The sequence below is a fragment of the Melozone crissalis genome, unplaced genomic scaffold, assembly GCF_028551555.1.
Source record: "Melozone crissalis strain CALT ecotype California unplaced genomic scaffold, PUWL_Pcris_2 ptg000006l_1, whole genome shotgun sequence".
In the NCBI taxonomy this organism is placed as follows: Eukaryota; Metazoa; Chordata; class Aves; order Passeriformes; family Passerellidae; genus Melozone; species Melozone crissalis.
The window spans coordinates 32,040,505-32,060,621 of record NW_026535784.1 but is presented as its reverse complement, the minus strand read 5'-3'; the positions used below and the strand labels follow the sequence as shown (position 1 = coordinate 32,060,621).

Sequence of the window (20,117 nt, the reverse complement as noted above, 5' to 3'; positions counted from 1 at the left end):
TTCAATGTTTATTTTTTCTTTTCAAGAGGAAGTGTTAGAACACTTTCTACCTTTTATAAGTCTGTGCTAATGTGCAAGTGTCATGGCTTCATGCTTTTCAAACAAAACTCTCTCTTGGCAATAATTACTGTGCCTCAAAATATGTGTATTAATGTACTTGCAGCAGAAGTGCTTCTGGATTATTTTAAGTAGTGATTTTGCTCTTATGTCAAACCTGTTTTCTGACATTTTGTGTTTGCTTTTAGGGTCCAGGTTCATACATAATGAACTACATCATGTACATTTTCTGGGCTTTGAGCTTTGCCTTCTTAGCAGTTTCTCTGGTGAAGGTATTTGCTCCCTACGCCTGTGGCTCAGGGATACCTGAGGTGAGATCTAACTAATATATATATATATATATATATATTATAGTTGTTTCATATTAATGTGTAGATTACTGCTGCCTTAGTGGGTCAGGGGAAAGGCAAGAGGAAGCACCCTGTGTCTTTGAAGAAATATATTAATACAACATTCAAACTGCAAACATGGTAATTTTGCTAATTGTTTCTGAGAAAATACCCCAAACTTAAAAGAGTCGCCTGAGTTAGTAGATTTTGCTTCTGTTGGGACCACTTTTTAAGGAACCGTTTGGATTAGTATGCTTCTGAAGAAGGATTTCAAACCTCCCCTCGTCCACACCCTCCCCATGGTGATAATAGAGCAGTGATACATTGACACAGTTTTGATAGAGCAATCAATCTTTTGTTGCAATGCCTTTAGCTGCCTTAACTACCACAAACCAATGAACAGTCACAATATGAAATATATAGTATCCTCAAAAACTCACTGTTTGCAATTGCTGTCTGCTACTATCCACCACAAAATAGGAGAGAAAAATCCAAAGTCAAATCAATCTGGTCAGTCTCACTTCTTCAGTTTTTCTGTAAATATTTTTTATCTACCTCTGTTTAGGCCTGGAGTAGTTCTGTGCCTTTATTCCAGAAGAAATTTCATCTTGAATTAGTTTTCAAATCTAGCTGTGTTTACTTTCTAGACACAGCTGCCCAATGTTTAATGTACTTCCTATTTATGGACACGTTGTGATATGGTAGCTGTATATTATTTACTCTGCATGGGCATATTTTCCAGGCTTATAATATAGCATTTTTAAGCACAGTAATACCTTTGGCAAGTGACAGATTTTTCTGGTGGACATAGGCGGATCTTTTCCATCTTTATGTGAAGAAATCTACTGTTGATTTTTATGTAGTGATGGTAAAACACGAAGAGAAAACAGAGGTGATATTGGTGCAAGTTGGGATATTGCTACAATAGATTGATCTTGAGTATGGTTTTTGCAGGTTTATTTTTCCTTTAGAAATTTTCTGCCTTTTTACATATTTTACATCATAAACTGATTCATCCAATCTTAAGAAGCTGCTGCAGATTAATTTTCTACTAAATGTAATTTGTACTGTAGTTGTATGTTGTTACCCAGTGTTTTAGAGTAAGTTGCAAATGAAAAGCTTCTGGCAGGCAGATAGACCTAGTGTGGCAATCTCAATGATACATATTTTAAAGTGTGACAAAGTTAGTAGTTTGAAACAGCTGGCTTTGAAGTTCTGCAGCTAAAATTAAAGGGTGAATTATTTTCTGAAAATTGAAAAATGCAGTAACAGATACATTTTTTTATTTCTTCCAGATAAAAACTATTTTGAGCGGCTTCATCATCAGAGGTTACTTGGGGAAGTGGACTTTGATGATAAAAACAATTACTTTAGTCTTGGCTGTTGCATCAGGTTTAAGTTTAGGAAAAGAGGGTCCTCTGGTACATGTTGCCTGCTGCTGTGGGAATATTTTTTCCTACCTCTTTCCAAAATACAGTACAAATGAAGCTAAAAAAAGAGAGGTAAGTTCTTGAAAAATCATTTCTAGAATATATTGAATGGTGCATTTACATTGATTTGTTTAAAAGATCATCTTTGTTCTCTTGGACAATGTTTAGTGATTATCAATTGTTATTTATTATGTTAAAAACAATGTATTATCCCCAGCATTCTGACAGGTAAATAATTTCTATGGCAGAGTCAGTTTGGTCTCCACTCTGGAATGGTCTCCCCTTCAGAGACCATTTGGTTTTATTTAAATTCTTTCTGTGTTTGTCTCTAAACTTTGGTAATTGATGGGTGTCTTCAGTGGTGAGGACAGCAGAGTATCTGAACCCATGACCAAAGTGTTCCTGGTGACAGCAGTGTTCTGTGCCCTGTTTCAGTTCACTGTTGTTAACGAGTGTGGTGGGTTAGACTTGGTGCCAGCCAAGCAGTTCTCTCACCCCTCTGAGTTGGCAGGACAGCAGGAGAGAGTAAGATGAAAAGCTCAGAGGTCAAGATGAGGACTGGGAGATTGCTCACCAGTTACCATTACAGACCAGACCTAAGGAAAGTTACTTGACTGCCAACAGTAGACTGGCGAGAAATGAAAACAAAGCTAAATGTATCTTGCCCCCACTGTCCCTTCTAGAAAGGCTCAGTTTCACTCCTAACTCTTCTATCCCAAAGTGGCACAAGGGAATACTGTGTCTCTGCTGCTCCTTCCTCTTGATACTCATTCTCTGCTCCAGTGTGGGCCCCCACCCATGGGAGACAGTCCTTCACAAATATCTTCAGCATGGGTCCTTTCTGCAGGGTACGGCCATTCAGGACTGCCCAGCCTGGTTCACCCACACCCTGCAGTGCTTGCAAGAAACCTGCTCCTGCTTGGGCTCCTGCTCACAGGCCATGGCTCTTGCCAGGGCTGCAGGGTGAAGATCTGCTCTGCCATCTATCTGCTCTGCCCTATCATGAGCAAACTTGGCTTATAGCTATGGTGAGATTTTGTTGTTCACGTTTACAACATAGACTGTGACAAACCCCTTACCTTTATTGTTTTCCAGGTGTTGTCAGCTGCCTCAGCAGCGGGAGTTTCTGTAGCCTTTGGTGCCCCAATTGGTGGAGTCCTTTTCAGTCTGGAGGAGGTATGTCAAGAGATGGCATTGAAGAATAAATGTTTGAAAAAATCTCTCTTACTTTAAATAATTTCTGACTCCTTTAAGCAATGGAGTCTCTCCTAAGAAGGAAATTAATTTTTGACCCATATTTCAAAGCCAAGAGTCCTGTTACCAGCAAACTCCTGAAGATATTTTTTTTTTAAATGAATGTCAGCCTTACTTTATTCTCAGTTATTTTATTCTGGAAAAGGCCCAAGTCTGTTAATAACTACAGTTTACATACAGATAGAGACACAGCAGCTTTTCAGTCTAGGAGTTTATTCTGGAAAAAAAAATATGGGGCTCTTAATTTTTGAAAAAGGCTTTCAAAACTTATTGGACAGTTTTGTAAAGCAAGTTTTTAACCAATACTTAAAGCTTCAGACACTAAACACAATTATATGATAATTAACAAAAATAGGATAATTATTAAAAGGGCAAATATACTGTAAAACTTACCTCCTAAGCTAGGAAATTCTCTTCTCCAAAAAATGTTTTATACTAAATTAGTTTTAATTGTAATTTTCAAAATATGTAAGAATGTTATTTCTATCATTGGTATTTTTAAAGACAATTAAAGCCCTAAAAATCTCTGAATTGAAAAGTAGGGAAGATACTTCTTTCATGTGTAATTTTGTTATGTTGTTAGGGTATTTTGAGGACTTCCTCTGTTGCCAGAAAATGAAGAAGAAAACTGTCTTAAAATTCAAATCAGGCTATGTGGGGCTTAAAAAATGAAATTGCATGTTCTGTTTTGAGGCTTTTTAATTTTTTTTTTGTTAGTTTTAATCATACATCTTAAAAATAACACATAAACCTTTCAATAGAGGTTGAAAGGAGATGAAAATATTAGCAGGAAATCTGAGAGTACAGCTAGTACACACTGGTTCTCATGAAGGCTAGTAAGAGACACAAAGCAGAGCAGCTTTTTTAGCTTATACCATGTGAGCAGCAGTATTCTAACATATGCAGAAGCCTTTAATTGAATCACTAATAATTCTCATGTATTGTCTTTTGCAGGTCAGTTACTATTTCCCACTGAAAACTTTATGGAGATCGTTTTTTGCTGCTTTAGTAGCTGCATTTGTTCTAAGGTCCATCAATCCTTTTGGTAATAGCCGCCTAGTCCTTTTTTATGTGGAATATCACACTCCTTGGTACCTTTTTGAACTGCTTCCTTTTATTCTTCTGGGAGTATTTGGTGGGCTCTGGGGAGCATTTTTCATCCGAGCAAATATTGCATGGTGTCGTCGACGCAAATCTACAAAATTTGGGAAGTATCCTGTCCTGGAGGTTATTATTGTTGCAGCAATAACAGCTGTGATTGCATTTCCTAATCCGTACACAAGGCTAAACACCAGTGAGCTTATTAAGGAGCTCTTCACAGACTGTGGGCCATTGGAATCCTCCTCGCTGTGTGACTACAGAAATGATATGAACGCAAGCAAAATTGTAGATGATATTCCTGACCGCCCAGCAGGCACTGGAGTCTATTCAGCTATATGGCAGTTGTGTTTAGCACTCATATTTAAAATTATCATGACAGTCTTCACTTTTGGTATCAAGGTAAGTGTGAATGCAGTAGCTCTCTTATCTACTGTCATCATTTAATTATTGCCTTTCTCATTTCCCAACTCTTAAGGCTAGAAGCTTTGTTTATTTTTTTCATATTATTTCTTTTAAAAAGAGGTCTTTTTCCTTTTAGTTAGTAAACAAGTCCTGTAGCAAACAGTAATAACTTTAATTAAATTCAGAATAATCCTTTGTTCAGCTGAGTAGAAATGTGCTAAATGCAGTAGGGAGCAGTAACTGTGTAGATGGATGTCTGTTTGTATGGGCCTGATTCAGCAATAAGGGATGATTCTAAAATTTCCAAGAGCAAAGTTTGAGCATAACCACTCAGATTGCCTAGTCTTCCTGTTACTTGGAAGAACAGACTGTACTTTACACTACTCATTGATGGTAATTCTTATATCCACTCTCCTCATTGTTCACATAAATCTAATTACTACAGATGTTAAAAGGAGACCATGATTTCTTCTGCTGTATTTTCCAGTACTGCATCCTGTGATGAGAATGTGGGTTTTGTTCATATGACTGTAATGGAAATTTCATCTCCATTACAAGCAGCATAATTTTTTGTTTTTCCCAGTTGTTTGGTAGATCTGTTTTGGAGGTGGCTTCAGCTTCTCCTCAGTCTGTGGCTGTTTTCTGAGTGATAATGTGTAACTGTCACGCCTTCATCATTTTCTGTCTTGTCAGGCTCCCTTCATTTTTTTTTTGCAAGTACATCATAATCAAATGTGTCTTAATGAAAACTTCCTGTAGAATGTTCACAAAGCAAGATTTGTGTTTCAATTTGCCTTAACTTTTCAGTGTAAGTTGCTGTTCCATGTAACAATGTTCTTAAGAAAACACTTTCTTTCTGTAAGGGTGTTTGTTCATTGGAATATGCTGTGCTGAGAACAGCCTTGGAAGTACTCAGACCTTGACTGGTTGCAAGCCCGAGCAACCTGCTGAGGGTGACCCTGCTTGAGCAGGGGCAGACAGTCTGAGGCAGGCATCTTCAACCTCAACCATTCTGTAACTGACAGAACAATAACATCATGTTGTGTTTCTCATCTTCCGATATTTTAGAAGGTGTTGCAGGTTGTTATTTGAAGTTATGTTCTATATGTTGGTTGGTGGGTGAGAGGAATCTTGGAGTGTGTGTTTCAAAAGCTAGTCTTCCTTAGGTCCATCATTCAGGCACTGTTATGTGATGTGACCACTTCAGTCTGTTTAGTTTTGTATTCACTTACTGGGTTTCATTTATATCTGGGACATTACCATTCACATGTTTATGTCCATCTGGCTCTTTGACATGGGGTTACCACCACAAGGTCACACTGCATACTGGATAGAATTCACTGCTTTACAGAATGGCAGAGCTTATACTTCATTTGAGTTTGGTTCATTTTCTCGGAATTTCAGCATGTGGAAATATTTTTGTGAAGCTGTGACAATATATTTATTACTCTGCCAATAGGCAAGAAGTTATGTTGCTGTCATTGATGGAGCTGGGCTACGCTAATTTCTTGGATGCTTTAAAGCATGTGGTTAGTTGAAATGTCAGCCAGGATCTGGAGAAGTTGATGTTACTTTAATGATATTCATTTGGTTTAGGCTTTATCTCTATAAAATAAGTAAATTCAAAATAGAAGGGGAAAAAAAGAGAAGAAATAATATTACACTGTCATTTAAATAATTTTAAGAGATCCTCTGGGCTCTCCAGGTCTTTTTTTGTTCCTGGAGCTGTAGCCATCTGCAAACACACATCTTCCCCATAGGAACTGCTTTCCTGTGAGGTGAGCAAAGCTACCCAGCTGCTGCTAGTGAGGCAAAGGGATTCCTGCTGCTAGTACTGCTGTGGAGATGCATTACTAGGAGGCTGATATGGCAGCATTTTTTTTGTTTTGTTTTGTTTTTTTCTTTCATGCTTTTGCACCTATACTGTACTGTTTTATCAGTAGACTCATTACTGTGTCTAAATGCTGATCAACAGGTGGGAAGTGGTTACAGTTTTGCCTCAGAACATGACTGGTACACACTGGCACTACCAAAGAGGTGGATCCTAGTCCTTGCTTCTTTCAAAGATGACACAGAACAAATCTTTTCCTCTGGAGTGTAATTTGAGCTTGTCCCAGAGAAGAAAGCTGAGAAGAGGAAAAACATAGCTGTTTTCCCTTGTTACTTCTCTGGGAAGATTCCTCTCCCCTTTGTGATTTGTGATTCACAGGCTTATGCAAACAAATGGACCTGTAAAATCATAATTACAGTTAGACTTGTAACCATTACCCACATATGGTGGAAAGAAGAGAAGGAGCTAGTGCATAAAAAGTTATATTACCAAGGGACCAGAAATAATTTGGATGCAATTTCCACATGGAGACTGAATTTCTATTGCATACTGCTAGCACAGTAGGATCTGAGGCAGTTTCAGTAGTTTATTTAGTTACTTTTATGTTGGAAATACGGGATTTTGTCAGGGTACTGTTGCACTGTTCACTGAGGAAGAATTTCACACAGGAAAAAAAAATTGATTTTAGCAGTTAGGAAGGGACTTAGATGCATAATTAATTATGTGTAATAACAGTAGTGGTATAAATGCACAATTTGAATACTATACTAAAATGCTAAAATGAAAACATTGAATATTACCTCTGTAAACACTGAAATATTAGGTAATTCAGTATAGGAATTAAGGATTATTAAACTTTTTCTCAAAACCCATGCTGCTGACTGTCTAACACAAAGTTATTTTCCCTTGGTTTCTTGGTTAGAAATCATCTTTGCACACACAAATATAGACAAAATACAAAGCAATAATAATTATAAGCTATGTTTGCTTTTCCTTTGTTGTTAGAAATCTTTGCAACCATAAATACAGACAAAATACAATAACACTAACAAAACAACAATTCTGAAATACATTTCTGCAACAGCTATTGAATACCACACCAAAATCTATAGTTTGGAATTCCACAGTACTTAAATTTCACAGCTGGACAGTACAAGAAAAATTAATGATGTGTCCTTTTACATTTAATTAAGTTATTTCATCAAGATGGGATGAGATGCATTTAGACAAAGTAAAAATTCTGCTCCTTTTTTGTAGTTATATCTGTACCTCAGTCACAGTATAAAATATCTTGATGTTCACAACTGCTGTGAGGAGAAGCAGCAGGCATTTACAGTTTAATGAGACACGTAGGTACCAGTATGTTTTTTGGAAAGATTGGCTTCGTGAGGCGAAGAAAAGATGTACAATAGTTTCTTCATATGAAACTGCTGATAAAAGGAAGTTTGCACTAATATTTTATTAAGCCATGGTTGTGTGACAAGGCTTTAGTTAGTAGCAGAAAAACATTTTAAATAACTAAGCTGACAGTAGGAGCTTCTTTCTTCTTTAAGCTATTGTGTTACCTGCTTTTTGCAGTGGGGATTATCTTGCCTTTTTCTCTCTTGGTGTGTTTAGCAGTCTATATGCACTCATTTCTACAGGAAACAGCAAAAATAGTACAAGGCCTCTTTTAAAACTCACCTGTTTAGTTAATTTATAGCAGTGTCAGGAAGCAGTTTAGGAAGGCAGTCCTGTTTAGTAAGTGAATGTTGACTCTGAGGAACGTGAAGGAATAAGGGAGACAGGAAATGATAAGGAACTCTTTCCTTTATGATTAGCACAGTTCACACTAGACATGCACATGGTAGAGAATTGTGCTGTTGGCACTGTGTCTAGTTCTTGGTCCTGTATTGGTGGTAGATTTTCTCTTAAACACAGTAAGATATAAACAAACATGCTCATAAAGTGGTTTCTCCTAATCAGGTGAATCAAAGATATCAGTAGAATTCTATCTACTAACCTTCCAAGGTCACTTACCATGGTTTTAATGTGACAGTTTGAGTATTTGCATCTCTTTCAGAAAAAAAATACAGAAATTCACTTTTTAAGTCATGTGTCAGGTATGTTCCCAGCAGAATGACAACAGTTCTGTTTTTGTTGCAGGTTCCATCTGGGTTGTTCATACCTAGTATGGCAATTGGAGCAATAGCAGGAAGGATTGTAGGAATTGCAGTGGAGCAGCTGGCTTACTACCATCATGACTGGTTCATTTTCAAGGAGTGGTGTGAAGTTGGAGCTGACTGTATTACACCTGGTCTTTATGCCATGGTTGGTGCTGCTGCATGCTTAGGTAAATAAAATATAACAAATAAGTGTCTGGTTTCTTCATATAGCAAAATAATTATTAAAAAATGAAAGGAGACATAAACTTGTGCAGTTTTGGAATACCTGTTTATAGGGTGTTCCCTCCAGAATAATACTTTCACATCTCTACACAAGACCCTCAAATCCTTGTGATCTGAGAAATAATGTGAAATCTAAATTTATGAGAAATAGGAGAATTTTTAGTAGTGTTTGCTTTCTCTTTTTGTTATCGAGAGATGTCATCACTACATTGGTCAGAGAAATCAGTTCCTTGAAATGTATGAAGTAGAGCATTTACAGTGTCAAGTACAGTTAAAATTATTAGAAGGAAGTGGTGTGATCAGCTGCCACATCTACATGAATTGCAAAAAATTGTTCTTGAAATTCATTTTCCACACAAAAGTTTTAGAAGTGTGTAAGGTATTTTTATCAAGTTTAATTGCTGAAAATCAGCTTCATGGAAAGAGGCTTAATTGGGGACCTAAACTTGTCCTCATTTATAACTTGGTTGCCTTAGAAATTAAACTTAAAAACTCTTAGGACAGATTCTGCAAGAAGTAGAACTTTTCTTTAAGGAAAGTTATGTTTGGGCAATCAACCTAGTGATACAAATTTAGGTTTTGGAGAGGTTGTTCTGGTTTTTAATAGTGCAAATTGAATCACTCTTGATTGAATTGAAAGACAGTTCATATTATTTTATTAAATGAAGATATAGCATCAGAAACCTTAGCAGAACAAAATTACTTTAAATAATAACAAAAGAAAGTATAATCCCTGTCTTCTGTTGTCCAAGAAAGAGATTTCTTTTCATCAGCTCATAATTCTGTTTAGTTTTTGTGATTAAGCAACAGCATTAAATTCCTAATCCTTTGGACAACATAGCTGTTGGTTTGTTACCTATGACATTTTTGCATTAGTTCCATTCTTTTTTCACATTCTTGCATCACTGGATTTCCTTGCATTTCACAGTACTTTTAACCCTGATGTGGTATGGAGATATACAGAGTTTTGTTCTTAGCTTACATTAAATAACTGTACATACTTTCCAGTTCCCTTTATTACCTCCTTTCTATGAATTTTCCCTAAAACTCTCTTTTTCACTTCTTGAAGGTCTGTGTTAATTTTCTCTGTCTGCTTCTGTTGGTATTACGCAGAAGGACATTTGTCAGATGACCTTTCATGTCAAAGTTATGTTTGTAGGTCTCAACAGGAAGGCACAAAATTCTAAAATCATTGTTATCTGATACTCAGATGTTACTGGCTGTCATTTTCCTTGCAGGTGGTGTGACAAGGATGACAGTGTCCCTGGTAGTTATTGTGTTTGAGCTGACGGGAGGGCTGGAATATATTGTGCCCCTAATGGCCGCAGTGATGACCAGTAAGTGGGTAGGAGATGCCTTTGGTAGGGAAGGCATCTATGAGGCACACATCCGACTGAACGGCTATCCTTTCTTGGATGCCAAGGAAGAATTCACTCACACAACGCTGGCTGCTGACGTGATGAGGCCCCGGCGGAGCGACCCCCCCTTAGCAGTTCTCACCCAGGACAACATGACTGTCGAAGACATAGAAACCCTGATCAACGAAACCAGCTACAATGGTTTTCCTGTCATTATGTCAAAGGAATCGCAGAGACTTGTGGGCTTTGCTCTAAGAAGAGATTTAACTATTGCAATAGGTAATTAACTTTCAGTATTGCATTATTATATACACCAATTTAAATTGGTTTATATTATTTTATATTTAAAATAGAATTTACTCTGTATGTTTTTACACTTCAGGTTGATTTAACTATGTGATAATATATCTTCAGTAGCAGGCTCTGAAATGAAGATAATCCTCATATCTTTGTCTCTTGTAAAAACAAAAGTTGTCATACTCACATAGGTCAAAACATTATCTAATCTGGTATTTTTTAGTTTTTTGCGGCTTTTGATAGTACCCCATTTCCTTGAGTAATGCTATAGTAATATTCTTCAAAATTGAGTAATTCTCATTTTGACCATCAGTATTCTGTGAGAATTACTGTCCAAGTAATTTTTAAATGTATATCCTATTTCTTTCTAACAGTGTGTTTTTTACTTTTGTTATAACAACCAAGGTTGTATTATGGAGAGGTAAGTGCAATATTAATTATTTTAGGTTTATGTTTTTCAATCTGTTTGTGTAATGGGAAATTAGTCCCTGGGCACATGAACACACAAGCTCTGTTTACAACATCTCTTTCTGTGTGAATATTATTAGTGCTTGTGTGATACTTGTGATAATGCTTTGTGCACAGGCAAGAAAAATTCTGTGGATTTTGAGGCTACTATCATAACCAAAGGAGGAAACACACTGTTATGTAAGAAAATGTTACAAAACTGTAACATTTAGTGCATGAAATAAGTGATGCAAGTTGCATCTTAAATGACTTTTTTTATATACATATGTCTTAAACAAAGACACTTGAGAAAGGGACAGGAGTCTCCAGAAACTTTAAAAACATCTTTTGTGAACAGAACACTGTTTGCTTCAGTCAGATTTTTGCCTGTGGTTTTACTACTGTGTATACCATGGCATTATATTACGTAGGATGTATATGAATGTACAAAACTTTGATATTATTACCAACACCATAGTAGTTAAAGTTTGCATTTACTTGAGTAAATGGGGGAGTAGCAGAACATTCTTCTTAGAAAATGCTTTCACAGGTAAGACTCATTTCAGCTGCTGGGATTATCAGTGAAAGTTGCTTAGTCTTGGGTTGTGTCTGTCTTAAGAGTCACTGTCCCCTGGCAGCCAGGAGGGCCAGGTGTGTCCTGGGGTGCATCAGGCACTGCATCTCCAGCCAGGCAAGGGAGGGGATTGTCCTGCTCTGCTCTGGGACAGCCTCACCTCAAGTCCTGTGTGCAAATTTTGGTGCCAGATTATCAGAGGGTTGTAAAGCCATTAGAGATCATCCAAAGGAGAGCCACAAGGATGGTGAAGGGCCTTGAGGGGAAGCCATATGAGAAGTGGCTGAAGTCACTTGGTCTGTTCAGTCTGGAGAAGGCTGAAGGGAGACCTCATTGCAGACTGCAACTTCCTCATGAGGGCAAGGGGAGGGGCAGGCACTGATCTCTGCTCTGTGGTGCCCACTGATAAGACCTGAGGGAATGGCCTGAAGTGGTACTGAGGGAGGTTTAAGTTGGCTATTAGGACAAAGTTCAGGGGGCTGTCAGTTGAGACTGACTTTTCCCTGGCAGTTTCTTCAGGAGCTGAGTAGTTCTTTTTTAGCCTTTCCACCTCTTTATAGTAAATAAAAGTTACTTATTTGAGTGAGACAATTGGTTGAATAATGACTAAAGCTGAATGGCAAAGGGCTTCTGTGATTTTTGCACAACCACTTCGTGGGGATAAAGCAGTGGCTGTGGAAATATATGCGAGAGCCTGGTATTGTTGATTGAGCTGTATGTCTGCATTAACATCTTACTCCAGGAATATAAATTCCTCTTCCTCTGCTGTTTTTCCCCCTTCCCCGTCTTTCTTAAAGAAAGTGCTAGAAAGAAGCAGGAGGGGATTGTTGGCAGTTCCAGAGTATGCTTTGCCCAGCATACCCCATCACTTCCAGCAGAAAGCCCTCGACCTTTGAAGCTCAGAAGCATCCTTGATATGAGCCCTTTCACCGTGACAGACCACACACCAATGGAAATAGTGGTGGATATTTTCCGCAAGCTGGGTCTGAGGCAGTGCCTTGTAACACACAATGGGTGAGTAAAGTGGCAGCAATGCTCTGCATTTTTTTAGATACAGTAATTTTCACTTCCAGGATCAGAGTATTTGAACCAGGATATTCACCAGGATCATGGTATTTGAACCCATGGTAGGTTTGGTATTGCAGCTGAGGACCCCAGCTGTTCATTAAGAATGTGCTGTGCTGTAGCACCTCTCTGAAATTCTTATGCCTTCCTTGTATTCCAAGTAAGCAGGCAGATTATTTCAGTCATTTCATGATGTTCTGTTAAAAATTTACTGCCATTCAGCAAGCTTGGTCTGTGCAACTTGCTTGTGGAGGAGACACAACTTGTCTTGCAGAAATTTAGCCTTGTGCTCTGCAGAGTCTAAGGCCTGTGTTTCCTGGTTATTATCTATGTTCTGGCAACATGCAATGTATCAGTAGTTACTGAACATCTACAAATACTGGGTTCATAAAGAGTAAAGCAGAAAATGATCTAGTCAGTATCTCTTCTGGAGTCTAGTGATGGGGATTTACCAGCAAGCTTTTGATTTTTGGAATACTAACAACTAAACTGCTGCTAGTTCTGGAACTTCAATCTGCAACTTTTGTTTCTACAATTCAAAATATTTCAAGAAAATAGTTTTAAGATTTAGAATGTTTGTAAATGAGACTGTTGGGAGTTGTCCTGTGATTATCTACTAAATAAATCAGCCCCCAGCATGAAAACTAAATGTTCATTGTAATTGCCTCTTATCTAAACTGCTCCTTGTTTTTTTTTACATGATCTTTTTCTGTGCAGCTGTTCCTTTAACATTCTGCTTTTCTATGTCTCTTGCATTAAACACTTGACATGCAACATTGAAGCTCCTACCATAGTATCTTGCTTTCCCTTTAGCATGTCTTTTAAGGCACCCGGGGAGTGAAATGTTGTCTGTTCATTCACATGTTTAGGATTGGTCAGTGTCCTTGGGACAAGAAATCTGAAATGGCTGGGACTTTCTTAGTTTTTCTGTGGGCAAAAGGACTGCTGCTGTATGTAGTGAATATTTATATATTTTGTTGGTTTCCAAGTTGGGGGTTTTTTTCAGATGTATTTTAAAACAAATTTATTTAAATGTTCTCCTGTCTGTTTTTTGTTTTGATTTTTTTTTCTTCAATGCATCTCTGTATGGAATGGCAAGTAGTGTTTCCAGAAGCCTTTCTAAAGGACATAATAATCTGACATTTAGAAGTTAGTCTGGGCATGCAATTATTCTTGTTTGGGGAGGGAAATTGGAATCAATAGAACTTCACTGAAAAATTATTACTATGATTTTTTTTTTCATAGTTTCTGTTGGGGTTGAGTGCTCAAGCATTGACATTGATGCTGAAATCTTTTCTAGAGAAAGCTTGATTGTGCAAAACTATGTCAAGCTCTACTATAAATTTTAAACTATTTTATGATAAAGTAGCAGGAATGGCTTTAATATTTATTTTATACTACTTCAGTTTACAAACTTGTGACATTCCACAAGCACACTGTCCATTACAAGAAGAGCAGATCATAAATACTATGATTTATGTAGTATTAACACTAGTGGTGTTTAGCGATGGCATACACCCTTGTGGACATCAAGGACTACTTTATATTTTCACTGGCAGATTTCCTGCAAACAGAATATACCTGTTTAAAGACTTGCATCAACATAGTGATTCCAGTCCAGACTGGATTGTACAGAAATTGGTGCAGATAACAGAGAGAAGACTGAGCCTTACTCATCCAAATTTGTACCAGAATATCTGTTCCAGGGAGTTGCTCTTCATTTGTCCTTTCATGAACAAGAAATTTGTCTGAATTTGTCTGTTTCTAAGGCCAGCAGATAGCCCAGCTCTGTAGGGCAGCTTTGAACCTCAGTTGCTATGACTTTACACAGTTATTACTTTGTTAATCTACTGTGGCTTGTTAAAATGTCAATAATTATCTGTATGTCTGAGGAGAAATAACTATTAAATGAAGGAGATACAAAGTAGATTTTAGTTTCATTACCTTTAAAACCCAAAAATATGTGAATTTAGGGTGAAGGGATAAAGTTTGCTACCCTGATGTGTACCTGATACAAGAAATATACTGCTCTGGGGTGGTTGTAGAGCCAATTGTGTTCAGCATTTTGGGAGAAAAAAGCAAAATCTGGGAAAGGGTACTGACTGTCAAATAAATTCTCATTTAATTATCTCATTAGCTTTCCTGCAACCATTTCTTTTTTTTTTTTTTCTTTTTCAGTTTGCTCTAATCCTTTTCCATTATGATTAGATTTTTTTTTTTCATTTGATTTCACACAGTTATTAGCATAACATAATCTGTTGCAGGATTGTCTTGGGGATCATCACAAAGAAGAACATATTAGAGCATCTCGAGCAACTAAAGCAGCACGTCGAACCCTTGGTGATTAGATATATCAGATCTCATAATTAGACACATTAGAAGTCAGGAAGCATGAAACTTGTGAACTGTTCAGGGCTTTTATGGTATCAGCTGAACCATGAAATCTTCTTATGCTCAAAATTTGTATTAAACATAAAACAACATGTGCAAAATCCTTTTGTAGAAAAGAAGCTGTAAATGTGAACATACCGTTAGTCACAACATTAAAGGAAAGTAAACAGTAAACTTCCTGATACTTGTGTTGATGAGATCACATCCATCCAGCTGGTTGATCTCCTGAATTCCCCAGGTGGGAAGGCACGCAGCTAGAAATACTTTTTCCCTGCCTAATGCAAATTAAGATTTTCATATATGCCAATTTCTTTTTCTGATTTGGACGGCTTTAAATAGCTGTTAAATAGCAAAGTATCACACCTTTTGAGAAGAAGAGATAAGCATGTTTTAATTGCATCATTAGATCTTCCCTGTAATCCCCCTTTGTTAACATGAATTTTTAAAAATATTTTTTAGCAAAGTCCTGTGATTTTATGTAAAGTCTGTGATTCTGCCACTGTTACCTGCAGCAGTGAGTGTAATCCTTTACAAAATGTGCAGTGATACCAGCCACCAAGTGGCCTGCTACTATGTAGTCTGTTGACTTCACAATCTAGATACGATTTTAACCATGATGTTGTGAACTAACCCCTTAGATAGGTGGTACACTTAGTCTTAATTTAGACATGGGTTGCTAGTTCCATGTCTACTAAACATACCCACCATGTTTAGCTGCTTATGTGCAAAACATGCTAATTATGTTCTCATTTTATGCTAATATTTCACAAGTATTTCATGCGTCCTTTAATAAGACAAATTGAAATGTACTAACCAGAATAACAAGGGCAGCAGCTCATCCATTCTGCTCTTTGCTTCTCTTGTGATATTATCCTTTTGGACAGCCTCACTCTATTTGATGTTTAGCAGTTATAGTTTTAAAAGACCCTGTCATAAGAGCACAGTATCTAAATTGGAAAATGAAAATTTTATTATTCACAGTTTGTTTTTTTCTTAAGCCATGAACTCCAAAAACTAATTAACTGTTGTTTATTTTACAAAAGTTTCATGGCCAGTACAGTGTGCTCCTATGAATACATTCAATCTGAGCCAGTGTGTCAGACTGGAAGGATCCTTCTTGTTTAAAATAGGAGGGAAGGGGAGTTTGATTTGGGGCCATCAAGCAGTACATCACTTCTGATGGCTAGGTTGGAACATGCCTCTCTTATGAAGTGGGATCACTGTCATTTCTTCTTCATACCTCTCTTTTCTTTGTCCCTCTTTGTTACTTTTTTGTTGGCATATGCTAATGAAAATTTGATTTTTGTAGAAACAAAAAGTTAAATAAAAATTGTAATGGGCTCTACTTGTATGACTTGTATTTCATTAAAATGGACTACAGCTGTCAGAGACCATTTGATACAGCGTCTCAGCATTGCTGTGTTTTATCAAACTGGTGGTTCCTCAACATTTTGATAAATAAAATGTTTCTGTTTGAATAAGAAAATCAGGCTGTTTACTTTTGCTCTATTCCTGTCAACAAAAAGGACTTGGCTACAGATTTGTTCTACTTCATTATTTTCCTGCTTGGATTAATATCAGTCTTCCGTTTATCCTTTTCAGGCGCCTCCTTGGCATTATAACAAAAAAAGATATCCTCCGTCATATGGCCCAGACGGCAAACCAAGACCCCGCCTCCATAATGTTCAACTGAAACCCATAGCTGAGGAGAGAGAGGAAACGGAAGAGGAGGTTCATTTGTTGAATAGCACAACACTTTAGTCTGGGGAAACTTCTAAAATCAGAGACGAGCTGGGTTTTTGCGTAACAGTGCTGCTGGCAATCAGGAGTCAGTCTGGGGGAGCTGATGGGAGTGTGGGAAGGGAGAGCTGCTGTCCTGCACTGGATGCGTCCCGAGACATCAGGTCTGCCATGATAGTGCAGTGGGTGAGCCGTGCAAAGCGGCGCCGTTCTCCAGCCCAGCCTGGTACTTCAGCATTGAAGAGATGTGTTATTAATCCCTGTTTCTGGAGGGATCATTCTGAATTGAGCCATCTTGTGGAGACTGAAAGGTCTTGCCCTTTTCACCATTGAAAACTGTTGTGTTAACTCATGAAACGTATTAACTATTACTCGTCACCTTTCTACATTCCAGAAGAGCTTTATTTCTCTCTCTCCTGAGCCGTAACAAAGCCTCTTTAAAATTGGTGTGCCCTTTTGAAGCAGTTGTTTCTCATATTGAGATGTACTGTGAGTTACTGAGGTGTGATCACAAGGAGGTTTTTCTTGTGCCATTAAATGTGTAAGTTCGTACATCACAAAATGCTTGGGGCAGTGCAGATGCACTGCAACAAAACCAGGTTGAACAGGTAGTACTTTCCAAGAACCACACAAGACTTCTTCCAACCCGTGTGCTGTCATGATATGAGAAAACTAAAACCAGGTGAAACCAGTATTTTAAAGAAAAATACTGGTTTTGCTGCAGAAAATATCAATAACGTGACCTGGTCTTATGCAATTTTTGTATTACTGAACACACTATGATATATACCAATGTTGTGCAGTATAAGGAAAAATACTGCTATTCTACTAGTTTAAGAGCTGGAACAATTCTGTATACGTGTATCTGGTAAAAAAATGCATGCTTCAACACTGGAGATCTTTTCCCCCCCTGTAAAATTTGAGAATGGTCATTTTTATTTTTTCTTCTCCACAAAAGACGTTCCACTGCTGACATGGTAGGAAGAAATGTAACTCATAATTTGCACTAAATGTATATTATTTTTCTTGAAGTTTTACCATTCTTTATTTATATTTGTATGGATTTAAAAAATCTATTAAATATGAATCAGTTAATATCTCACATAACTAATTACCTTTTTAATGTGATTTTATAGAATAATTCATAATCCTCTGCAAGTAATGGAGGATTAACAAATGTTTACAACTAGATGAAGGGTTTCAAGAAAATGGCTTCTTTATGATCCAACATACATGCAAGATCATTTTCAAATGTAACTCTCACTGCCGTTAACTTGGATTTCCTTTTTTCTTTACTGGCAGATAACTGGAACAGTAATAGTAGGGCTTTATTTAAAAAAAACTAAACCTGCAGGGTTTTAAAAGTAATAGGAGAAAGCAGCTATTAAATTGCTTTTGACTCTTCTTTTCTCCCAAATATACAAAGGTGTAAATTATATGTAGTCACACCTGAGCAGCAGGGCAGAATTGAATCCAGTACTTGAAACTTTGGCAAGACTTTAAAATTCAGCAGCAACACACACACACACTCGGAGGTGAACTGACAGACCCCTGACTTCACAGTACATTGTTTTGTTTCCTATTCATTTTATCAGACTGTCACCAGAACTGCATGCAGAGGAAGAATGACAAATATGCTATAAGCCTAAATTAGGAAGGAAGAAAATGAAATCTGGCTGACAAAAATCATGTTTTGTAATATGAGGTTGGATAAAATGTCTTTCTTTTAACTATTATGCTCACAAGACTGCAAAAATGGCAAGAATATAAACACTAAAAGTCTAACATAATTTTAAATCTCTCTAAGGCATTCATCACAGTTACCTCAAACATCTTTATTCATGAAGTACTCAGTATGATTTTATCTTAAGTACAATAACAAAATGAACCAAAATTCTGGAACTTTTGGCTGAACTGCACAAAAATGGCTGTGCCTAAGTAAGTGCACTGTTGAATTTGAACTTATTTTTCTTAGTAAAAAACTGCCATCTACATTTTATCATCTCAGTTCCAGCAGCAACTGGAACCTGTAGAAAGTGAAATTTGCCAGGGGGATCACAGTGATCAGGCCCTGTATTAAAAACAGGTTTGGAAATGAAACAGGGAATTGGGCTACATAAAAATAGGAGCATGGCACCAACAACCTGTACTCTTCCATGTGAAGTCAGTGCTAGTTAAAAATTTGCTCTGGTACATTGCATAAGCCTGAACAAGAGGAAGCCTCACAAAGAGCAGGATTAGGCCCATTTACAGAAGGCAGCTCTGGAAGTTGTCTGTGACACTGATTTCTGTTGTCTGATTTCTTTCTCTATAGTGGAAGAATACAAACTCACTACACATACAAAAATCACTTTAAATTAGTTTGAAATCTCTGCCCTGTTTGGTGTTACTGTAAAACATTGCTGTGTGTACTGTATTAACCTGCACCTAATTCTAGAGACTGCTGTCTCAATTAAAATACAGTTCACACTCCTGCTGTGTTTCATTTCTGTGTGGATCCCCAGAGCTGCACATAAATTGTGCATCTCTGTTTACTCTTAACCTGCTAAGCTTTCCCTGTTGACATTTAAAATGTCTTCTGGTAAACATGCAGTAGAGGTTCTGTTAATGAAGTATGTGTGCCTGTGCTGTGCAACAAAAAATTTCTAACGTGAAACTTGCAGCGCCTTACTCAAGTTACTAATTAAAAAAAAAAGGTGGTGGATGGGAGGGGGAAAGTGTCAGCATTTTTTTATTTTTTAAATCATTCAGATACTGGTTCATGAAGAATGCATTCTTTGTTAATCTGTGATGTTGCCTAGAGCTGTATTTAATATTGATCTTAATGTTTTTATTTATAAGTGTGGTAGAATGCATATCATTACAGTAAAAATTCTCATTACTGTGATGATTTAATCAAGCATTAAAAACTTCTATATGACCATTTATTGTTTTGTCATACTTTCTCACTCTTTTCACAAACAAGATTTGCCTTGATTTTTGCATTTATTTTCCCTGAGAAAATTAACAGCTAGGAATTTTACATACAAAACCAGTAAGAAGATTTGTCAAAAAGAATAGAGTATAGGAGATGCAGTATTTGCATTGCCTAGCTAATTATAGAATTAAAACAAAATCTTTTTTATTTAAAGTTAAAAGTGGATGATCCTTTTATTGTCTGAAAACCAGCTGCTGATGATGTACACATCATAGAATGGCCTGAGCTGGAAGGGACCTTAGAGATCACCTCCTGTCATGGGCAGGGACACCTTCCATGAGACACATTGCTCAGAGGCCCATCCAGTGAACACTTGGAGGGAGGGACAGGTACCACCCCTCTGGGCAACCATTTCAATATTTCACCCTTCTCATAATAAACCATGCATTCCCTCTGGCCAGTCTGAATCTTTTTTAGTTAAAACCATTACTCCTCGTTTTAGTGTAGCAGGCCCTGCTAAACAGTCTGTCCCACTTT

The 20,117-nt window shown here is 37.3% G+C and overlaps 1 protein-coding gene across 4 annotated transcripts in view; it reads left to right on the top strand.

The window, feature by feature from the left end:
* Positions 1 to 19,588, top strand: part of CLCN3 (chloride voltage-gated channel 3) — a 58,824-nt gene extending 39,236 nt beyond the window's left edge. For 2 of the 4 annotated variants that reach the window (XM_054295629.1, XM_054295631.1), the window contains 8 exons: positions 246 to 368; positions 1,682 to 1,888; positions 2,912 to 2,992; positions 4,025 to 4,570; positions 8,550 to 8,736; positions 10,030 to 10,428; positions 12,265 to 12,481; positions 16,526 to 19,588. In XM_054295629.1, the coding sequence (XP_054151604.1) occupies positions 246 to 368; positions 1,682 to 1,888; positions 2,912 to 2,992; positions 4,025 to 4,570; positions 8,550 to 8,736; positions 10,030 to 10,428; positions 12,265 to 12,481; positions 16,526 to 16,616 (1,851 nt within the window). In that variant the 3' untranslated portion in view covers positions 16,617 to 19,588. Of the gene's footprint in view, positions 1 to 245; positions 369 to 1,681; positions 1,889 to 2,911; positions 2,993 to 4,024; positions 4,571 to 8,549; positions 8,737 to 10,029; positions 10,429 to 12,264; positions 12,482 to 14,796; positions 15,305 to 16,525 lie in introns of those variants that run through there. The other 2 variants (XM_054295632.1, XM_054295630.1) reach the window with 2 other exon arrangements.
* Positions 19,589 to 20,117: the final 529 nt, after the last annotated feature.